The sequence below is a fragment of the Anolis carolinensis genome, chromosome 1, assembly GCF_035594765.1.
Source record: "Anolis carolinensis isolate JA03-04 chromosome 1, rAnoCar3.1.pri, whole genome shotgun sequence".
Taxonomy (NCBI): domain Eukaryota; kingdom Metazoa; phylum Chordata; class Lepidosauria; order Squamata; family Dactyloidae; genus Anolis; species Anolis carolinensis.
The window spans coordinates 235,681,220-235,701,573 of record NC_085841.1 but is presented as its reverse complement, the minus strand read 5'-3'; the positions used below and the strand labels follow the sequence as shown (position 1 = coordinate 235,701,573).

The window sequence follows — 20,354 nt, the reverse complement described above, 5'->3', positions numbered from 1 at the left end:
CCTAGAAAGAAACAAACTGCTATGAAAAGAAGAGCTGAAAGCGGCTATAGGTATTGGGCCTATCCAAACATGTCAGGAACAACAGGACTTTCCCTACCTGTGACACCAATGAATAGTCCTAAAAAGCCGCGAGAATCCTCGAATGCTAAACCTCCGACAAGGCTTAACTTATTACCAGGTCTTTATGCTGTGAAAAATAAATTCACAGAGGTTAAGCCTGATTTAAATGATCAGGGCACAGACAGGATCGATTTGAAAAAGCTTTTCCCTGAAATGCCGAGAATGTATCATGCTGATGCTACTGCTGTTCTTGAAGAGGCGGATGAAGAGATGCTTTGTAAAACAGACTATAAGGATATTGAGAGAACGGGAGAAGAACCAACCTCAGGCAGATGCGTCCATCGGTCACTCCTAGAGGAGCTGTTGAAGGATGGAGCGGCGGAAAAGGAAGTCATGGCTGTTGATGAAAACACAACTGATGGTTTCGAGAATATTACGGTACGTGCTAGAATACTTGTTTGGGGAGTTGGTGGGGATTGGTCTGGTATGGGGAAGGGAGATGTGTGAGCAATATGAGATATCTTTAGGAATGATGAAATGAGTGTTGTAGACTCAATGCTATTTGTTTGATCTCCGTAGGGCTGTATCCAGTTTTCTGGTGATGTGGAGGATCTTCAGATTGGCGACTCTCAGACCATGGAGCTTTTCAGCATGCCGCGTGTTTAAAGCCTGTTCTGCAGAGCAGAGCTGCTATGTGTGTCTCACAATAAAATTGGTTTGTTTTGTACCCCTGTGTTCATACTTGCATTCGGTGACATAATGTCAGAGTCCGATGAAATCCTAAAGAAAATATATTTTACGCCGGGTAAGGTAGGAAGCCTCGGAGGTGTTTGGCCGCTTTTTCAAGAGGCCAAAAAACAATGCAAAACTGTAAGGAAGGGGGATGTTACTCAATGGCTATCCAAACAAGACAGTTACACGTTACACAGGCCAGCAAGGATCCATTTTAAAAGAAACAAGACTATTGTATCTCATGTGGATTCTCAATGGCAGGCTGATTTAGTGGATATGCAGCGACTTTCCAAGTTTAACAGGGGTTACAAGTACATTTTAACAGTGATAGATATCCTGTCTAAATACGCATGGGGGTTGCCTCTGAAGGATAAGTCAGGTAGAGAGGTGTCGGAGGCCTTTAACACTATCTTCACTCAAGATGGTCGAAAACCTGAAAAATTACAGACAGACCGGGGTCGGGAGTTTCTAAACAAGGCGGTAAGCACTCTGTTGAAACATCATGGGGTTCACCACTTTGTCACCAACAATGAAGTTAAAGCAGGAGTTGTGGAGCGGTTTAACAGAACTTTAAAAACAAAAATGTGGAGATATTTCACAGCTCATAACACTTTTACATATATTGATGTATTGCCTATGTTCCTCAAAAGTTATAACCACAGTTTTCACCATACTATCAAAACAAGGCCCGTAGATGTTAACGATTCCAACGCTCTAGACGTGTGGAGGAAAGTTTATGGGCCACATGTGAAAAGAAAAGAGGAGTTATCGCAATTCAGAAAAGGAGACCATGTGAGGATTTCCAAAAGCAAGGGTAAATTTGCTAAGGGGTACGAACAGAATTTTACCAGTGAGATATTCATCGTGGACCAGGTTCTTCAAAAAACATCCAGGCCTGTATTTCTATTGAAAGATTATGCGGGTGAAGATGTCATTGGCACCTTTTATCCTGAAGAACTGCAAAAGATTAATACTGACAAAGACCGCATCTACAGGATTGAAAAAATTCTAGCCACAAAAGGTCGGGGTGCGAGAAAGCAATGCCTAGTGAAATGGTTAGGCTGGCCTAGCAAGTTCAACAGTTGGGTTCTGGCTTCCGAAGTAACAGAACCTGAGTAGCGGCAGTGTTTTTTATACGCCTAGGAAAATGGGGGGAGGTAGTTTTTATCTCACACTACCTAGCAACGCGAGTGCTAGAGCCTTCCCTAGGAACAGCATTTCAAGCTTTACTATATCTTTAGCAAAACCTCTAGAGCTCTCAGGGGCATGGGAAGTAGGACTAGTTGAGATACAGTACCCCCACACCTGGAATAACGTGACCACCGACCCACGCTTTGAAATTGCACAGGGGGAAAAGAAGTGGTCCTTCCAGCTGCAGAATGGATATTATTCCAGCATCCCCGAGCTGTTGGAATACATGAACGAGCGCATATCATCACGCAAGAGACCGCCCGATGCGATTCTTAAGTATGACCCCGCAACCAGAAAGGTCCTAATTAAACCCGAGAATCAGTGTACAATCGAAGCTGACGTGGAATTACAGCGTATATTAGGACTGTCTCCCAACATTCCTCTCAGAGCGTCAGCTTTCTCAGCAGACATCACAGGAGGTTTCAACACATTATATGTTTACACTAATATAGTGGAGCACCAGCTCGTTGGTGATTTCTACGTGCCTCTGCTGCGCTGCGTACCTGTGAAGGGAAAGAATAACGAGTGTGTCAACATTTGTTACGATAAACCTCACTACATTCCGGTGAGCAAACACCACATCGACACTCTCACTGTTGAGATAAAGTCAGACCAGAACAAAAAGATACCATTTCGCTTTGGAAAGGTGATTGTGAAGCTACACTTCCGTCCCAGGAGGACATTGGATCTTTAAAAAAGAAAATGGTCATCCTGAAATCCTATGGGGATCCCGGTCTTTATAAAAACTATTACAGAGCACAAGCTGGAAATGGACTTCCGGGTTATCATGGTATCCCCCAAATGTACGGCTCAGGACTGGGTGGGATTTTCAGGAGCCTTTTCCGAAAAGCTGTACCGCTTTTGAGAAGAGGCCTGGACATCATTAAACCCCACGCAAAAACAGCTGCGCGTAATATAGCCAAAGACATGGTCGGTCATTTTACACAGGCAGTTCTAAACAGAACAACCCATGAAAACCCACAAGAGGGATCAGGGCTGATGTATATTAGAAGGAGAAGAGGCTTAAAAAGAAAAGCATCACAAGTGAGGTTGAAAGGCCCGCCCCGCCCTGTTAAAAGGAAAGCGCAGCGTAGAAAGAAACCACAGAAGCGTCGTGGAGCGAGAAAGAGGCAGAGGATACAGTCTATGAGCGATATATTCTAAAACAGCATCATGGCTTTTATTCACGGATGTTCTGAAGAGTGCACTAAATCTGAACTAGATTTGTTTCACATTGGGCCTACACAAACTAGTATCGAGAGAAGCCTTTATATCGAAGTACCCCCACTAACGGCTCTTACAGAAGCCGCACCCTTGGATTTTTTTATTGCTGGAAATGGTGAAGACTACATGGATCTCAACAACACACTTCTATATTTGACGTGCAAAGTGGTGAATGAAGACGGAACAAACCTCCCCAACGATGCTGCGGTAGGCCTCGTGAATTACCCGATAGCCTCCATTTTCAGTCAGTTAGATGTGACTTTAGGGGACCGTCTCATCAGTCAAAGTAACAACTGCTATCCTTACAGAGCATACATTGAATCCGTGCTGAACTATTGCGAAGACACACTAGCCACGCAATTTACAGCGGGGCTTTTTTATAAAGATGATGCTGGGGAGCATGAGTCTACCGAGCTGGATGGAGAAAATGATGGTTTTATCAAAAGAGCAACCCTGGGAGCCGGTAGTAGAAAAATAGACTTGATGGGACATCTCCATGCTGACCTGTTTTTTCAAGAAAAACTGCTGCTGAACGGTGTCGATGTGAAAATTAAACTTACCCGCAATAAAAATGCCTTCTGCTTAATGAGCAATGATGCAAACAAGCGTTACAAATTACATATTTTATCAGCCTCCCTCTTTGTCAAAAAAGTGAAATTGACACCCGGTGTCCGCCTTGGACATGCTGAAGCCCTCTTGACATCTAATGCCAAATACCCAGTGGACCGTGTAAGCATGAAAGTATTCAGCATACCGGTAGGGAGCCGTGTCTCCAATCAAGAGAACCTGTTTTTGGGTCAACTTCCTAAACAGGTGGTGATAGGGTTGGTCGATAACGATTCTTTCAGTGGTGCATACAATAAAAACCCTTTCAACTTTAAGCATTATGACATCAATTTTGCAGCTCTCTACTTGGATGGAGAACAGTATCCCATGAAACCATTTCAGCCCAATTTTGAAGAGGATAATTGTGTGAGAGAATATATGAGTTTGGTTCAGACTGCTGGCAAACACATGAAAGACAGCGCACTTTTAATTAACCGTGAGGAGTATGCAAAAGGCTACACGCTCTTTGCGTTTGACTTGACTCCAGATCAAGAATGTGCCGACCACTACTCCCTGATTAAAACTGGAAACCTGAGGGCAGAGCTGCGTTTCGCCAAGCCTCTACCAACAACCGTCAATATGCTGGTTTACGGTGTTTTTGACAACGTGATAGAAATAAATCACAGGAGAAATGTCTTGTTTGATTATATGTGAGATGGATAGCCTTCAGTTAACTCATCTACTAAGCTCAAATCCCTATACTCAAAAGAGTTTCTATGGGGTGTTACCATGTGACATGCTTCCGAGAAAGCATCTGCAGCAAAGGCCGCTCGCGTTGATTATCAACACTCATCCCCATAACCTCCCCGGGGAACACTGGTTAGCTGTTTACCTGCCGAATGAAAGAACTGCAGAATTTTTTGACTCATATGGACACCCTCCTGACTATGCCTTGTTTCCCAAAACCATCGTGAACTTTTTAAAAAGAAACGCCGACAAAACTGTGTATCAATGCAGGCCTGTACAGGCCTCAGACTCTGTTGTTTGCGGACATCACTGCATATTTTTCCTTCATCAACGCTGCAAGGGACTGGACTTTAAAAATATTCACGCATTATATTCCGACGATTTGGATAAAAATGACAAAATGGTTCTTCAATTTGTAAAGAAAATGAACACAAGACCACGTGCCTCGGATATGTTCCAAACGATACAACAATGTATGTCCTGTAGTGCATTTCATAATCGTGTTTAATAAAAAGCTCCTCCTAGAGCTGCTTTTGGAATATGATACGTGTCTGTCGTTTTTAAAAGAACATTCACAAACAACAAAATAGGTTTTAAGAATATAAGTATTTTATTCATTGAAAATAAAATGTATTATAAGCTGAGCCATGCAGGGGTGCTGGCCTGGCGTTGCTTTTTAGAAGATCTGCGTGACAGAGACGGAGTTTGAGTTGGGGGTGAACCCTTAGGGTTCTTTAGATAGTCCAGAAGTTCTCTATTGGACGTATTACCAACCACAGATGTCGGGGTGTTTATTTCGGCCAAGGCCCTCATAAAGGCATCCCACCCTTTAGGGAGACGTGTGACAGGTAAGGCGTGAGTTTGGATCGCAGCTTTGACCAGGTCCAAGATGTTAGATCCGGGAATCACCGCTCCTTTATACACAAAGGATCCTTTATCATCCCATGTAGAAATATTCTTGTTTTGGCTTATTTTGCTGAGCATCAATCTCGCATGATTCTTGTATCTAGCAGGCAGGCCGTCCACCACTTCACGAAACACGGTGTCAGAAGGGGGCTGTGGTGTTTCTTCAGCAGGTGGTTCAGATAGAAACAGATTTAAACTTTGCTTCTCAGCATCCCTCTGTTTTACATGAGTTAAATATTTTTGAAGTAAGGTATCGTAGAGTCGTGCTTTTTCATGTTCGGATAAATCAGACCTTCGTAGAATCTCTTGCATTTCTCTATCTAGGGATGAGATGGCTGTAGTTCGGATGTTTTCATCCTTGGGAGGTGCGCCTCTTAATTGATCCAGTTGACGGCTGGGAACCAGATACATTTTTTCAGCATATTCCATCACTGTTTGGTTAGAAAACTGGTTAACAGAGGAACGGCAAAACTTAGCAGAGGTCCCAAAAACCCTCCAGACTGTTTCACAAGGCACTTCTTTTTTCGAAGAGACACTTTGCTGTTTCCCAGAATTCTAATAAGGCGGCGCCTTTTTCTCAACGCCCGTAGCTGGTGCGGGGCCAAGGGGATGTTTCCCTTTAAAGTATTGAGTGCTATTTCTGAGATAGTAGCAATTAAATCATTGGAGCCCGTGCACAAAATGGCTTTTCTCTGGCGTGGAGGTACCTTAATAAGTAGTTTTAAAAGTTCCAGGTTTCTCTTTACACGATTGGACATATTATCCAGGAGGAGCAGGCAGCCGCAGGTCCTACGCCGTTTTAAAACAGTTGCCTTTTGTAACTCCGGGATTTTTTCTTCATCAAATATACCACAGGCCAATCTGGTGGGAAGATTCCAGTTCTTAATCTGTATGTTTCGGGTGTAGTACCATTCAAATCTATCATTAAATAACCGTGAGGTTTGCTTGTTGCGTCTGCGTAGGATTCCATGAAAAAACTCACATTTCCTGGATACATCTGTCGTGCCAAAGTAGCAATTTGTAGTTTATCCCGGGGGTTTTTAAACAGTACCATATATTTTGCATTAAGACTGATGGTTCTGTTGCTTTTTCCTTTGCAAAAAATATTTTGTGTGATGAGGAAAACACTTATATTCCGGTGATGGACATACTGGGTGAAACACATCTCCAAACCACGGTTATCGCAAGCAGGCTGCATCAAATCATCGATTACTATAAAATTGACTTTATTGGGTGGTAACAATTCATCATCATCAAATTTTTCAGGTAAACCCTGCACAAACTGGATAAAGGGGTATTTACATTGGAGTTCATTGTACAGGGGTTGCCAGCAACTGTAAAACCACACAATATTTTGAGGTAGTACAGAGAACACATGATCGGCATTATCCAGCATATTTTTTATAAAAAAGGTTTTACCACAGCCGCTCGGACCTGCTAGAATAGCAGAGAAGGGATGCTGCCATCGGGTCTGCAAATCAGTATCCATAAGGGAGCGTTGTAAATCCGTCTTTAATTACTCTTTTATCAAAAACAACCTTCTGTGTTTTTTTGAGGGTTTTCGTATGAAGCGTCCACTGACGCTTATTTCGAACAATACCCGGCTGATGTATCACAATTTCACGAGGCTGGCAGCCTTTCTTGTCCGAGACGTAAGCGAATGCCAAGTCTTTTAGACTGCTGAAATTAATTTTCTCACAGTTAGCACTATTCAGGGTGATTCCCTTAACTTTCAAACAAGCTGTGCCATCAGTCAATTTATATCCATAGGATTTTGGACCTACACTGACAAATTCTGTGATAGACCGGCCTGATGAAATTTCGTCAGTAAGATCCCCTAAATAATCTCCTAGAGGCGGTTCCCATTCCCCTTCCCGACTCACAAAAATGACACTGTCCGTGTCGTGATACAAAACACGTCTACCTAATTTATCTAGCAACTTGTAGAGTTCAAGTCTAGCATAAGCAGTGGTAAAACATGCTATGAATTCATTTTTACGCCCAGCGGTTGTCACACGGTCCTCTGAATATTTCCATGAGAGACAGACAGCCTCATCATCCAGACATTCAGACATGGACACCTTATAAGCATCAGAAAATAGAATCTGAAAGAAATCCTCAGGATCTCTCAGTACTTGTGTGACAGGTAAATTTGTTCTCTGTCCAAACTTGCCCCACAATGAGTTTAAAAACAGTTTGGCAATTTGACGTTTTGCAGGATTCACTGCAATCTTGTTTCTGCGTAAACGCACCCCCTCCCGTGCATGATAATCCCTTATATATTTAGATTTATCTTGTTTACTCACACACCACTGTGGGTAACCTGAAGCCTCCTGCTTTTGACGAAGATGCATCTTTATATACCCTGAAAACAGATCTGCAGAACGATGCTCAAAATGCCACACCTCATAAATTTCAACAACTTTGTAGCCCTTCTCTATAGCTACATTCAACTCGATTGTACACCATGTTCCAATTAACGCTCTTTCCTCATCTGTGTGGTCACAAGGGTCCAGATGTCGTGCTTCTGCACAGGTTGAGCACAGTACGAACATGAGTTTTCCAGAGATTCTGGAAGGCAAAACTGGAAAATAGAGATTTCTAGGGGGAAAAACCTTGGCCTTAACTAGTCCAAAATAATTTGAAAGGGGCTTGAAATCCTTGTAAATGATTTCAGGATGCCCCAAGGGGTACTCTTTTGTTTTGTTTACATAGGGGTACAGACTAGTAAAGTCATAATATTTCACAGATTCCCCATCTTTAGGTTTATAATAGAGGCATATTGCATTTGTACGACCCCCAAAAAGCGCATCGCGAGGTTTTAGGGGTTCAGGAAAACTGGCTTTTGCAAGATAAGCCTGGACTTCCAAATCTGTTTTTACCATATTTCTCCACTCGTGCTCCCAAATGGAACGCACTTCAAACCCTAGGCTTTGGAGCTCCGCGGTCCTTTTCTGTGTCGCGTTAAAAAGAAACTCGTAAGATTTCCCCACCACGGGGTTGTCCTCCTCTGGAGAATAACAAATCAAACAACCATGAAAAAAACAACCGAAATACTCATAGGCAACTTTCTTATCATCCACAACTGCAAAACCATCCAGAAAATAATTTCCAACTTTAACCTCCCCACCATTCAATGCGTGACGTATTTCAACTTTTTCCTTATGACTGACAAAAGAGAGCCACTGTATAGAGGCGGATGAGAATCGCTTGTACTGATTATGGTAATCATTACAACTTGGAATCGCTATAGTATTTACCCTAAGAAATTTGAACCTATACATGGCGAGAGCCACACCTGCAATGGTAGGGTATTGAAAAGGATCAATAGCGACCCTGTACCTCTTGACTTTGTCTTTTTTCTTGCCTACCATGACTTCTCTTATACCCATTGTGAGCTGCACTATTTCATGTCTGTACTTGGTACAGGCCTGCTCCAAAATCTCAACATCCTTCTGACAATAGAATGCAAGCTCTTTCTGCATATCAAAGGTTTTTGACTGGTTCTCTGCATACCAGGCTGTAAAGGCTGCCTTTTCAGCAGGCATCATGTATTCTACGCCATAGCATTCGGGCTGTGGCATTGGCCCTACATAATCCCAATTCTCAGGCTTGTTAAAATAATGTGGAAAATACCCCTTGGCATCCTCAAATCCCAAAGCCTTTGGTAATTTAGAGAGTGCCATGGGTAGGTGACTGAGTGAGTCAATGAATTTTATGGAGAGTCCTACCACAGTAACACAGATCAACTTCCCACCCTGTGCTATAATTTCAACATCCAGTTTTTCTTTCACCAACTGTCGGAGTATAAAATAACAGTCATATCCCTTTGAATTGTGAGCTATGAATGTTGCATCTTTAAAGGCTCCATCTTTTGTAAACGTTTTAATAAATTGTTCAATACAGTTTTCGCCCTTAAATTCCCAGGTTTTGCCTGCAAACTTCCATGGCTCCCTTTCCCCTTCCACCTCAATTTCACCATCACTGTCTTCAGACCCACTATTCTCCTCCACAAAATCTGGTTTAAAACACTCCACAGTCTCCCCAGAATAAGCTTTTACAAAGCAAAAATTCGGCACGTGAGCCCCCGTACTCTGGTGACATTCAAAATCGTAAAATAAATATTTCACAGAAAGCTTTGGCTGTTTAAGCGGTTGCATGTAACACAAATGACCCTCATCTTCAACAATGTAACCCCAGCAGACCGTACACTGTCTCCCTTTACACTTTTCATCATCGTGATCCAGCTCCTGATAATATCGACACTTTGTACAATACATTCTCGCTAGACATTTGACTTTCTTCTCTAAACCCAGCTGTTGGTGTAATTTTAAGCAAGCCTCAGACCTACAATGAAACTTACATCGGGGGCATCGAACCTGTTTCCCTATCACATTATCACACCCCTTTCTCAAACACATTCTGCAATAAAATAGACATGAATGATGGTCATGATTATAGAGTTTGCGACAAAATTGACAGTAGTTTCGGATGCCAAATAGCGCTTTTACATTCAGAACCCCATAGAAATGCTCATCATGTAAGAGTAGAGTATAGGCTTGAGGATAAATGGGGCCCTGTGTTTTAAACAGAGCCCACTCTGACTTTTTTGAGTAATAAGCAACATCGATATTGACTCTTAAATGTTGTTCAACAGTAGAAATATCATTAAGGGTTACCTTTTTTTGATCAGACCATCCGAGTTCCATATGCAGTTTTTGAGCAGCTGTCAACATTTCTGAATCTGTGGGTTTATGTAAACTCATAACACCAAATAAAGCTCCAGCAAAACACATATTGCCACCTGCATAATTCAGGTCTATCAGATACTGTCTCTTCCTAGCAATTATTTCACTGGCTGGAATGGAACTCAGTTTTCGACGTGCTCCACCTTGTGGCGGTTTTGTTATAGTGACCACGAGCTCAAAATCACCATGAGCGCAGATTTCCATATTGCTCTGTAATAGACGACTCAGCTGGACTAGAAACTCCTCAGCATTAAAGAGATCCCTACTTCTTTTAAAAGAGAAGAGTGGATTTCGTAACCCTGAGGCTTCTAATCTCACCTGAACAAAATCTTCGGGATCAATTCTCTGGTTCAGATTGTCTAAGATGCCCTGGATCGCTGTGTATAATGCATTTATAACCTGTGCATATGACCTCACGGTTTCTAAATTTCTGAAACGGTATACCTCCCCGATCCGCAATGTGTTATAACTAGGAAAGGTAAATTGCCACCTGTGCACGCATTCTGCAAGCACAGGGGGTGACCCATCATCCTCCTCACCAGAGGTGTCTTCCTGTTGAGGTCGGTACTCAACCTCGTTAGATGGGGATTCTACCTGTTGAGGTTCAGGAGAATGTCCATCCCTCTGGGTGTCTGTACTGGAAGAAGAAGCCGGGTCTGACCTCATTGAGTCTCTATTGCTTTTATGTTTTTGTTTACTTCTGGACCTGGCAAGAGTTTTTCTCGCCTTTGTTATCAATCTACGTCTCCTTTTCCAGTACAGTTCTCTAGGTGTGAGCTTCTTTTGCTTTCTTCTACCCCGCTTGTGCAACCCTCTACCTATCTGATAGTGAGTTGAGTTTGTAAGAGGGTTATAATTTTTACATGCTTTAATTGCTTTGAGAAGTTTTGGAATTTCATGACCGACGATTTGATCCAATCTCATTTTTAAAGCAATAGACTGTTTATAATTGTCGTCCGCTTCATCGTTCAATCTACGAATTTCAGCAAAGCATTCCCCCGCAGTGCTCATAATTTCACAGTCATGATCATCTTCCGAATTCAGCACAATGTCATTGTTGCCTTTCTTCTTCTTTTGAGGTCTAGCTGATTCCTGAGTTTCTGGCCTGGCTCGCTTCAAGCGGGTTCCTAAAAGATATAATAAATATAATAAAATACCTAAACACAATCACGTGTGGCTATTTCTCATATTTACAGAGAGATGTTCTGTGGGGCATACAATTACCTCGAGTTTTTGAAGTTGATAGATTGGTAGTCTTTGGAGTGGGCATGTTGGTCTCCTTATCTGGAAATGCAAATACATACACCTGAGTAGCTGTTTCTCATATTTACAGAGTGGTGTTCTGTTGATTTCTGTAAGATTGTTATTTTGTGTGATTGCGACTTTGTTAATTTTTGTTGTAGTATTTATGTTCTGTGTTTTACTACCATTCATCATTACCTGCATGCTTGGAAGTTGGTGGAATAGCCTTTGGTTTCTCCACAGTCTTGAAATCAGCATCCTCATGACGAAGTGCTTGTTCTGTGGAAAACAGACAATCATTTCAGAAAAGACACACACACACTGGGTGGGCGTTCATTTTATTATTAAATAACCTTTGGAGTATAAGGACAAACCCATCATTTGAGCATCATCCACTTCCAGCTGAGAAATTTGCACATCCTCATAAGTAATTTCATCTGGTAACGGCATATTTTCTATGATGGCTGGGTACTGGATATGAACGTTAGGATAGAAATGTTGGTTGATGTTGCTCATTTCTGATGGTTTGAGTTGTTGAATCTAAGAAGGTGGAGAGGGTTAAGAGGCAAGCATTAAACAGGTTGTGCAATCATTGCTGAGACACATTTCCATACAAGACCCAAACCGCGCCAGACACCATGGATTGGACCCACCCTGACAGATTACCAGAAATTGAAAAACAAACGTTCAGGATTATTCAATCTTACCTGAATTTGGCAGCTGGAAAAGCCCCCAAAACATCATTAGATACTGAGATATGTATCTCTTTACAAAAAATGAATGAGTTGGATGCCAGGATCTTTCCTATAATATCACCTCTGCAATTGGACACTCCCACACAGAGCTGTGAAATCCTTCAACATGTGATGCAGCAAACATTTTCCGATGGCAAGATTAACTGGGGCAGAATTTTTTCTATAATATTATTTGGATGCATTTTAGTCAGAAAAATGCCCTACACAGAAGTTCATGTCGATAATGTAGCTGAATGCATCGCAGCATTCTTGCTAGATCATGAATCTAAATGGCTTTGCCGTCATGGAGGCTTGGTAAGTAAAATAAACTCTTAAAACTTTATAATATTCCATTTAATATACATTATTGTGTATACATATAATATTGATAATAATATTATATATAATATACAGTATTGTATGTACATATAATTTATTGTATGTACATATAATATTGGTAATAATATTATGATGTGGTACAATATAATACTAATATTAATATTACAATATAATACCGGTAATATTATACACATACACACACACACACATATATAAATAATATTACCGTATAGTGTCATAGTACAATATGGTAATATATGATGTTAATATTGTACTATGGTAATAATATAATATATTGTATGTACGTATAATTTGTGAGCCAAATTGCCCCCCCCCCCCCCCACTTTTCTGGTAAGAAGGCCAATATATAAATATAGTAATTAGATTAATTAATTAAAACTAGCATAACAGAATCTTATTTCTCATTTTTTCTAGGAACATGGGGTGAAATACATGAATGCTCTAATGGATGGTAAAACAAAATTGTCGATTGTTGAATTTATGTTATATGTTTATAATCTAAAGTGGTTGATATTCCCTGTATAAATAAATAAAATAAAAATCTACATCCTTTTTGTTATTATTTATATAAAGCAAACAAACAAAATAATGTACCCTATTTTCTGTTGTAAAAATAAGCCGTAGCTTCCAATGAAACAGATTAAATTATAGGGTTGTTGTATGTCTTTCGGGCTGAATGGCCATGTTCCAAAAGTATTCTCTCCTGACGTTTCGCCCACATAATAATAATAATAATAATAATAATAATAATAATAATACTTTATTTATACCCCGCCACCATCTCCCCAATGGGGACATCTATGGCAGGCATCCTCAGAGGTTAAATTATATATAAAAATCTATTAAATGACAATTGGGTGTCTGACCTCAAATGAAGCCAGCCTAGAGGTATAGGATTGTGTATTAGGTTAGAGTACCAGGCACAAGTAATTCATTAGCCCTGATTTTCATAAGTACCCATTTGCCTAGGATGGTTTGAATGTGTATTACCTATTTCCAGAGGAGCATTCTTTTGTTACAGTAATTAGGTCAATACAGTAGATAAGCATATACAGATAATCTGCAGGGGCCTTTCATGTTCCTTGACTTTTTTTGAATGGGCCTTTCTCCCACCTAACCAAACAAGACACGGCTATGGAAATATATATAGCTATGGAAATTAGCTATATATATTTTATATGTAAAATATATAAAACTCTATTAATAACAATTTAATAATAACAATTTAATAACAAATAAATAACATTTTAATTTAATGTTAAGTGAAATAGGTACAGTTTTACCACCAAGGGTCACCCATCATAGCCTTTTAAAGGACAGGATTCAGCCATAGAGACTTTTTAAAAAAAACATCCCATAAGAGGTTGACCCACATGTTAAATTATTTTAAAATCTTAAACTATATATATATATATATATATATATATATATAGAGAGAGAGAGAGAGAGAGAGAGAGAGAGAGAGAGAGAGGAGGTTGGGAGAAAGGTTTGGACTTACCAATTCAGCCAGAAATGTTGCATGGGCCAGAGGATTGAACCCAGGATGTCCCAGGGTTTTTAAAGCGTAAGGGGGTCCTCTTTTCTGGTTGGGGCCGCCTTTCCATCCGCTTTTAAACTGAGAATTCCCATTGGCTGATGAGACAAACACCCTCCTTTTGAGGTGTGGTCATATTTGCAGTTAGGCATACATGTTGTACAGAAACATTTATATAAATCTCTATTAAATAAATGGGTATCATACTTTTTTTTATTTTGAGGGAAGGGGTTGGGGAAAGGTATATTGAAGAAAATTAGCAATATACGCCTTAAAGAGTAGTTGAAATGTATTTCCAAAAGGGAAACCCTCAAATAAAAGCACATTGTGCATTATGTTTTTTTTAAAATCCATTTTTATTTTACCCCATTTTAAAATAATCTGCTAAATGGGGCATGATGGGCTATAAGGACTTGTATTTTCTAAAGGACTGTAACACTCTCCCTTCCCTATAGACATTGGGTTGTTCTGTTGGACCCTTATTTTATTATTTATTTTATTTTTGGTTGTAAAAATAAACCATGTTTCCAATGATGCATTTTAATATATATATATTAATACATGGTTAAAGAAAGGGGCCCACACTTCGCCTTGTGTATTCAGTTAAAGATCCAGGCACAGAGATGCTTATTATCTCTGTTTTTCAGAAGTCTTAAGCATCCGGCCCCACGCCACTGAAAATATGCATATCCTGATTGTCAGAAGGATCAATAAACAGGCACATATTTTCACTTTTCTATTTAGTTAGATATATATATATCATTAGAAATCTTATGAGTGTTCATTAAATGTACTTCTAAAGGTAAGCCCCTCAAATAAAAAACACAATGAGCATTATGTTGTTTTTAAATCCATTTTATTTTACCCATTTTAAAATAATCTTCTGGTAAATGGGGCATGTTGGGTTATAAGGTCGTATTTCTAAAGGAATGTAACACTTAAAGATCCAGGCACAGAGATGGTTATTATCTCTGTTTTTCAGAAGTCATCAGCATCTGTCCATGGCATGACCACTGAAATATGCATTTCCTGTTTTGTCAGAAGGATCAATAAACAGGCACGCATTTTCACTTTTCTATTTAGTTAGATATATATATATACATTAGAAAACTTATGAGTGTTCATTAAATGTACTTCTAAAGGGAAGCCCTCAAATAAAAAACACATTGAGCATTATGTTGTTTTTAAATCCATTTTATTTTATCCCATTATTGAAAGTACCATATATTTTATTTCAATGTAACACACTTTTTTGAATTTTTAAAAACAGTCATCAATAGCTGCAAGTTTTACTCTTTCTTAAAATTAGTTATAATAGGCCAAAATTTGACATAATGTTTGTATGGACGGTTTTTTAGCACAGTTTTGACTTGCTGCAGAATCTCCTGGTTGCAACTCTTCAATCCAGCATTTAGAACTTTAATAGCCTTATCAGTTTGGCCAATATATGTTACCAAATTCATAATGTAGTCCAATATTTCAGAGGTCATATACAGAGAGTTTTGACAGTAACCTATCAAAAGTAAAATATGAAGGGTATTTATGAAGCATAAATTTCCACAAATATCCTTCAATTTTTTGCTTAGGAATTTGTTGTTCCATAACACACATTCATGACTCATCTGATTCCCTGCAAAAATCTGACAACCCGGACACGCCTCAAATAATATTTCGTTTAAACAGTGATCTAATATCCCGTAAACGGTTGCTTTGGCGGTCTCCAACATGACTGTCTTCTGCTCTACATTCCCTGTTTCAGTCTTGACATCCAATCCAAGAATGCTTGACATAATCACATGGCCTGGGCGTTGAATAGCACTCATTTCAGGGGTCTCCTATAAATAATAAAATTAATCAGATTTTAAAACACGCACATTCAGTGACTACCACCCCACCCATACATAAAACACATCTCTTCAAAACTCATACTTACTTGTAGCTGGCTTGATGCTACGCAGCATAGCTTCCAAATAGCAGCGATAGATGGTGACTTCACTTCTTCTTCTTTAGCTGCCCCTGATGAATTTTCTGTAACCCCCTAAAATGATTTAAAAGATAAGTGTAAGTGCTTTCAGTTCACAATTTTGCTCCTTGAAATAGACCCTTTCAACCCTAAGAGGGATCAGAATAATAGTTTTATGTTTTTTACCTGCTCAGAGGATGGTATTGCTGGTTCTGATGAAAGTGTTTCCAAAAGCCTGTTAGCTGATTCGGAAACCACCCGGTCTTCCTCACATTTTCTTTTAGCTAAATCACAGTCATCATCCTCATCAGAACTTGAACTTATGAAGCGTTTCCTGCTTTGGGATTCATCAACTGTTGAATCAGGTAGCTCTGAGGAAGAAACACTGGCATCTGATAATTCCATATTTTCCATTCCTCTGAAAGCAGTCAAGGGATGCACTAAAACTCACATGGAGTATTTATTCCTAAAAGCTCCGCCCTAATGGGCCCTCCCAGTATCACATGATGACCTTATGGGCCTAAATCCATTGGCTGTTGGACACAGAGCACAGAGCTCACCACTAAGACCTAGCACACGGTCCTGGCTGCCCCATTTCCTCAAGCAGAGGGGTCAGTCTAGGCAAGGGGCCTTTCAGCCCATACGCATCACCATGAATGCCTCATTGAAACATGTCTGTGCTTGCCCCACCACGTGGTAAGCTCCTGCAGTAGGAGTAGGGAACATGCACCATAGACATACCCATCACATGGGCGGCTTATGGTAGGGGTGGGGGGGGGGGGTGGGCTGTGGGCTGTGGGAGGGCTTCACCTCAGGGGGAAGGGTCTCCCGGGATTGCATTTCCTGTTTTTAGGAGGAGGGAGTTCCTCTTTTAGGAGGTGGCACTTCCTGCTTCAAGGGGCAGGACTTCCTGCTTCAAGGGGGCGTGGCACCTGTCAAAAATGAGTTTGACGAGAGGTGGCCCCTATTACTACTACTGTGAATTTGGGTGATAGTGGAAAGGAGCATGTGGTGAAAGGCACGATCCACGGTAGCCTGCTCAGTGCCCTCAAGGCTTCTAAAGATGTTAATGCACATATGGACAAAAAGAAGGGCAAGAAGATGTACTTGTTAGGGAAGAAAGGGATTGAGGGTTGCATTAATTTGGGGATGCCTCTGAAATATGTGCCTAGTGACTCCCAATTTGAAATGAAATTTTACACACGCAACAAAACTGATGAATTAGAATACAGGCAGGATGAAATTAGGACAATGGAATGTATCTTGTTCTTTATTGTTCCAAATGCAAATAAATTTGAAACCAATGCGCCACTAAGTGATAAAATAATTAGATGCAGACAGCTTCTTAAAGAACATTGCGATATATGTCTTTGCCCCAAAAGAGGAAACCATAAAAGATGCCCTATGTAAAGATGGCCGCTTTACGTCTCTTCTAAAAGAAAGAGATTGGGTGCTAATGGAGAATAAAAAGTCCATAGCAAACAGCCTCAAAGTTAAATCATTATCTAACAAGAAGTTTACTGTTCATGTGAAGACTGAGAAACGGGCCAGATCTACTAAAGGTCCAAATAATGAACTGGTCCCTCCAGTTTCTCAAGCGGCACAACTCAAAGCTTTGTATTCTTTTAAATCTGATCTCCTAAACGCATATCCTGATCTAGAGAAACAGAGCGAAATAATCAATAACTTCTTTCAAAATGTCAGGAAGCAACCTAAACATAAGAATGATATTTTTCGAGTGTACAAAGAAGCCTTTTGCAAGGAGAAAAAGAATTCAATTCCAGTTAAACTGGCATATCTCCATGTTAATCTCAGTCATTCAGTTGGGTATATAATGTGGGACAAATTTTTAAAGAAGGGGTCTGCTACTTGTTTTGTCTTATGTGACAAGTACATACTCACCTGCCACCATGTGGTAAAGTTCATAGTTGGAGAAGGTGTGGAAGAAAAAGACTGGGCGCGCAAAATAAGCCAGTCAGCCTGTGTGACTTTCTCTTATGTAGATTCACACCCAAATTCTGATCCTGGTAACTGGTTTGAGCTTGAAGAATGGTTTGAAATATCAGATATGGATCTTGATTTTGCTGTCCTGAAACTAAAAGAAAATGAAAACAAAAGTTCACCTCCTGACGGCTTGGTGGAATTCACCTTCGATCTACCATGCAATGGTCTTATTGATATCATTGGTCATCCAGATGGAGAAACAAAGCAGATAGATGGCTGTTCTGTTATCAACGTGAATGAACGCCCAGAAGAGTTGTTACATCGCGTACAGCAGGAACAAGAGACACAATGCATTGAATGTGGAATCGATGCCAACGGTACAAAATGCATCCATTTATACAATCCTAGAGGTTTCCCAGAAGCCATCGATAATCATAATACAGTCACCTATGACACCTCTTTCTTCCATGGCTCTTCAGGTTCACCTGTGTTTGACAGAAATGGCCGCTTAGTTGCAATGCATGCTGCAGGATATCTTTATAGAGGAAAGTGTAAAGAGAAGAGCATAATTGAATTTGGTTATTCAATGATGTCAATCCTTGCAGTAATTGAAAAGAAGAATAAATCTTGGTATGACTCCGAAATTGGACCTTTTCTACAGGCGGGTTGTGATGTTGAAAAGAATGCTGTTGGTGCGTACCCTACAGATGTGGAAATGATACCAGTTGATTAGCTCAATCCCTTTTATCTAAACAAGTCTGACTTGGCCACAGTTCTCCACGCTCTTGTTACATCTTGAATAGACTACTGCAACGCACCGTCAGGCTTCCCCCGCCCCTGCGGGGGGGCGCTTTTCCCCACCCCCTGCGCGGCGCCGACGGGGGGGGGGCTTTTCTCCACCCCCGCTTAATATTTTAAATTATCTCCGGCCGGCCCTGCTGATGTTACTCTTTGTTAAGAGATATGTAGTATCCTGAACTGTATTCTTTTGGAACTAAGATGTTTTTACCTGTATGACCACCATCATACAAGATTGTGAGTAAACATATTTTTACTATTTTACTTTTGATGTCTCTGATGCTTATTTTATGTGCATGACTCTTTAAAGGGAAAAGGAGGCTGGCTATTTTGCTTTTTCTCACCTCTGCTCACATAAACCCCTAGTCTTCTGCATTTTTGCTACTCTGCACCAATATCTAACCATATTGGTATCATAATCCTAACAGGTTATAAATATATTCCTAATATAACTGTTGTGTTTTTGGCATTTAATAACTGGTGAGAAGGATGGGAAACAAATGTACAAAATAAAATAAATAAATTTAACTTTGAATATATTTTAATTGATTTTAACTGTTTTTAAAAATACTGTTATATTTAATTCTGTTTTAATGTTTGCATATTTTATATTTTAAATTGTATGCTAATGCTTTTATTTTAAGCCACTTTGAGTCTCCTTTGGGAGAGATAAAATAGAGTATAAATAAATATAATAAATATAATAATAACAATGGGGATATTTTTACTTTAAAAATAATTCAAACTAAATTCAAAAGTTATGTTTTAATATTGGGAATGAACACAAAATCATTTGTCATAATTTTCAATAAAAGCAGATCTAAGAATAAATCCAGATGTAAGTTGCATTTATGTATCACAGTGTTGTGATGGAAGAAGCTGAATTGAGGCACGTAAAGCAATGGCAGAGGGGGAAATGTAAAAGCAGATAGCTGTGTTTATTGAAATATACTGGAGTTTTGATGAGTTTATTTTAGGGATTTTGGCTGGGATACAAAGACACTGAGAAGCCTACAACTGCTGTTGTTCTCAAAGATTTATTTAGGGGAAAACTCCCTAAAAATAATCAATACAGCTCCCGTTTGTAAAAAAACAAAAACAAAAATCTTCAACAATCTTGAGTATGAGTGGGGGCCGGTCCTACTCAAAATAGTGATCTTGAACCACTGGCTGTGAATGGGTATAAATTTTGTACCAGCCCGGCTCGTGTGTGTGTGTGTGTGTAGAAATGACAACGCTGAGTCCCCGAAATCAGATGGATGAAGAGTTTAGACAGTTTAAACCTGTGCCATATGTCTGTGACATATTAGAAAGACACTCCATCATATAAGGAACAGTGCAACTCTAATGCAGAATATTTATTGCTGTACAAAATGATTTATTTTTTGGAAGTGATGAGTCAAAGCACCAGCATAAATTGAAGCTAAAGCTGTGCATGCAACCTACCCATCAGGTATATTGGCTCTGGGACCAAAGGCACCAGATCCCATCTGATCTTATAAGTTAAGCAGAGTCAGCCATGGTTAGTACTTGCATGAGAGGCCACCAATTAATACCAGGTGCTGTTGGGCTCTTTTTCAGAAGAAGGAACTATCTAACAAAATCCTGTGAAAATCATGGGGTTG

General features: G+C 39.9%; 3 protein-coding genes across 3 annotated transcripts; 2 read left to right on the top strand and 1 right to left on the bottom strand.

Moving 5' to 3' along the window:
• The first annotated feature begins 3,156 nt into the window (after positions 1-3,156).
• Positions 3,157-4,467, top strand: LOC134294150 (uncharacterized protein F54H12.2-like). The gene has a single exon (XM_062964208.1). It carries the CDS (start codon positions 3,157-3,159, stop codon positions 4,465-4,467), a length of 1,311 nt encoding a protein of 436 aa, XP_062820278.1.
• A 2,247-nt stretch (positions 4,468-6,714) lies between these two features.
• On the bottom strand, positions 6,715-16,966 carry LOC134295279 (uncharacterized). The gene is made up of 7 exons (XM_062967145.1): positions 16,174-16,966; positions 15,958-16,062; positions 13,989-15,859; positions 11,771-11,936; positions 11,595-11,675; positions 11,379-11,438; positions 6,715-11,281 (listed from the first exon to the last, which is right to left on the bottom strand). Exons 4-7 carry the CDS (start codon positions 11,910-11,912, stop codon positions 6,885-6,887), a joined length of 4,680 nt encoding a protein of 1,559 aa, XP_062823215.1. The 5' UTR covers positions 11,913-11,936; positions 13,989-15,859; positions 15,958-16,062; positions 16,174-16,966; the 3' UTR covers positions 6,715-6,884.
• A 242-nt stretch (positions 16,967-17,208) lies between these two features.
• Positions 17,209-19,834, top strand: LOC134292320 (serine protease FAM111A-like). The gene has a single exon (XM_062967146.1). The coding sequence runs from the start codon at positions 17,444-17,446 to the stop codon at positions 18,662-18,664; it is 1,221 nt and encodes a 406-aa protein (XP_062823216.1). The 5' UTR covers positions 17,209-17,443; the 3' UTR covers positions 18,665-19,834.
• The last annotated feature ends 520 nt before the right edge of the window (positions 19,835-20,354 follow it).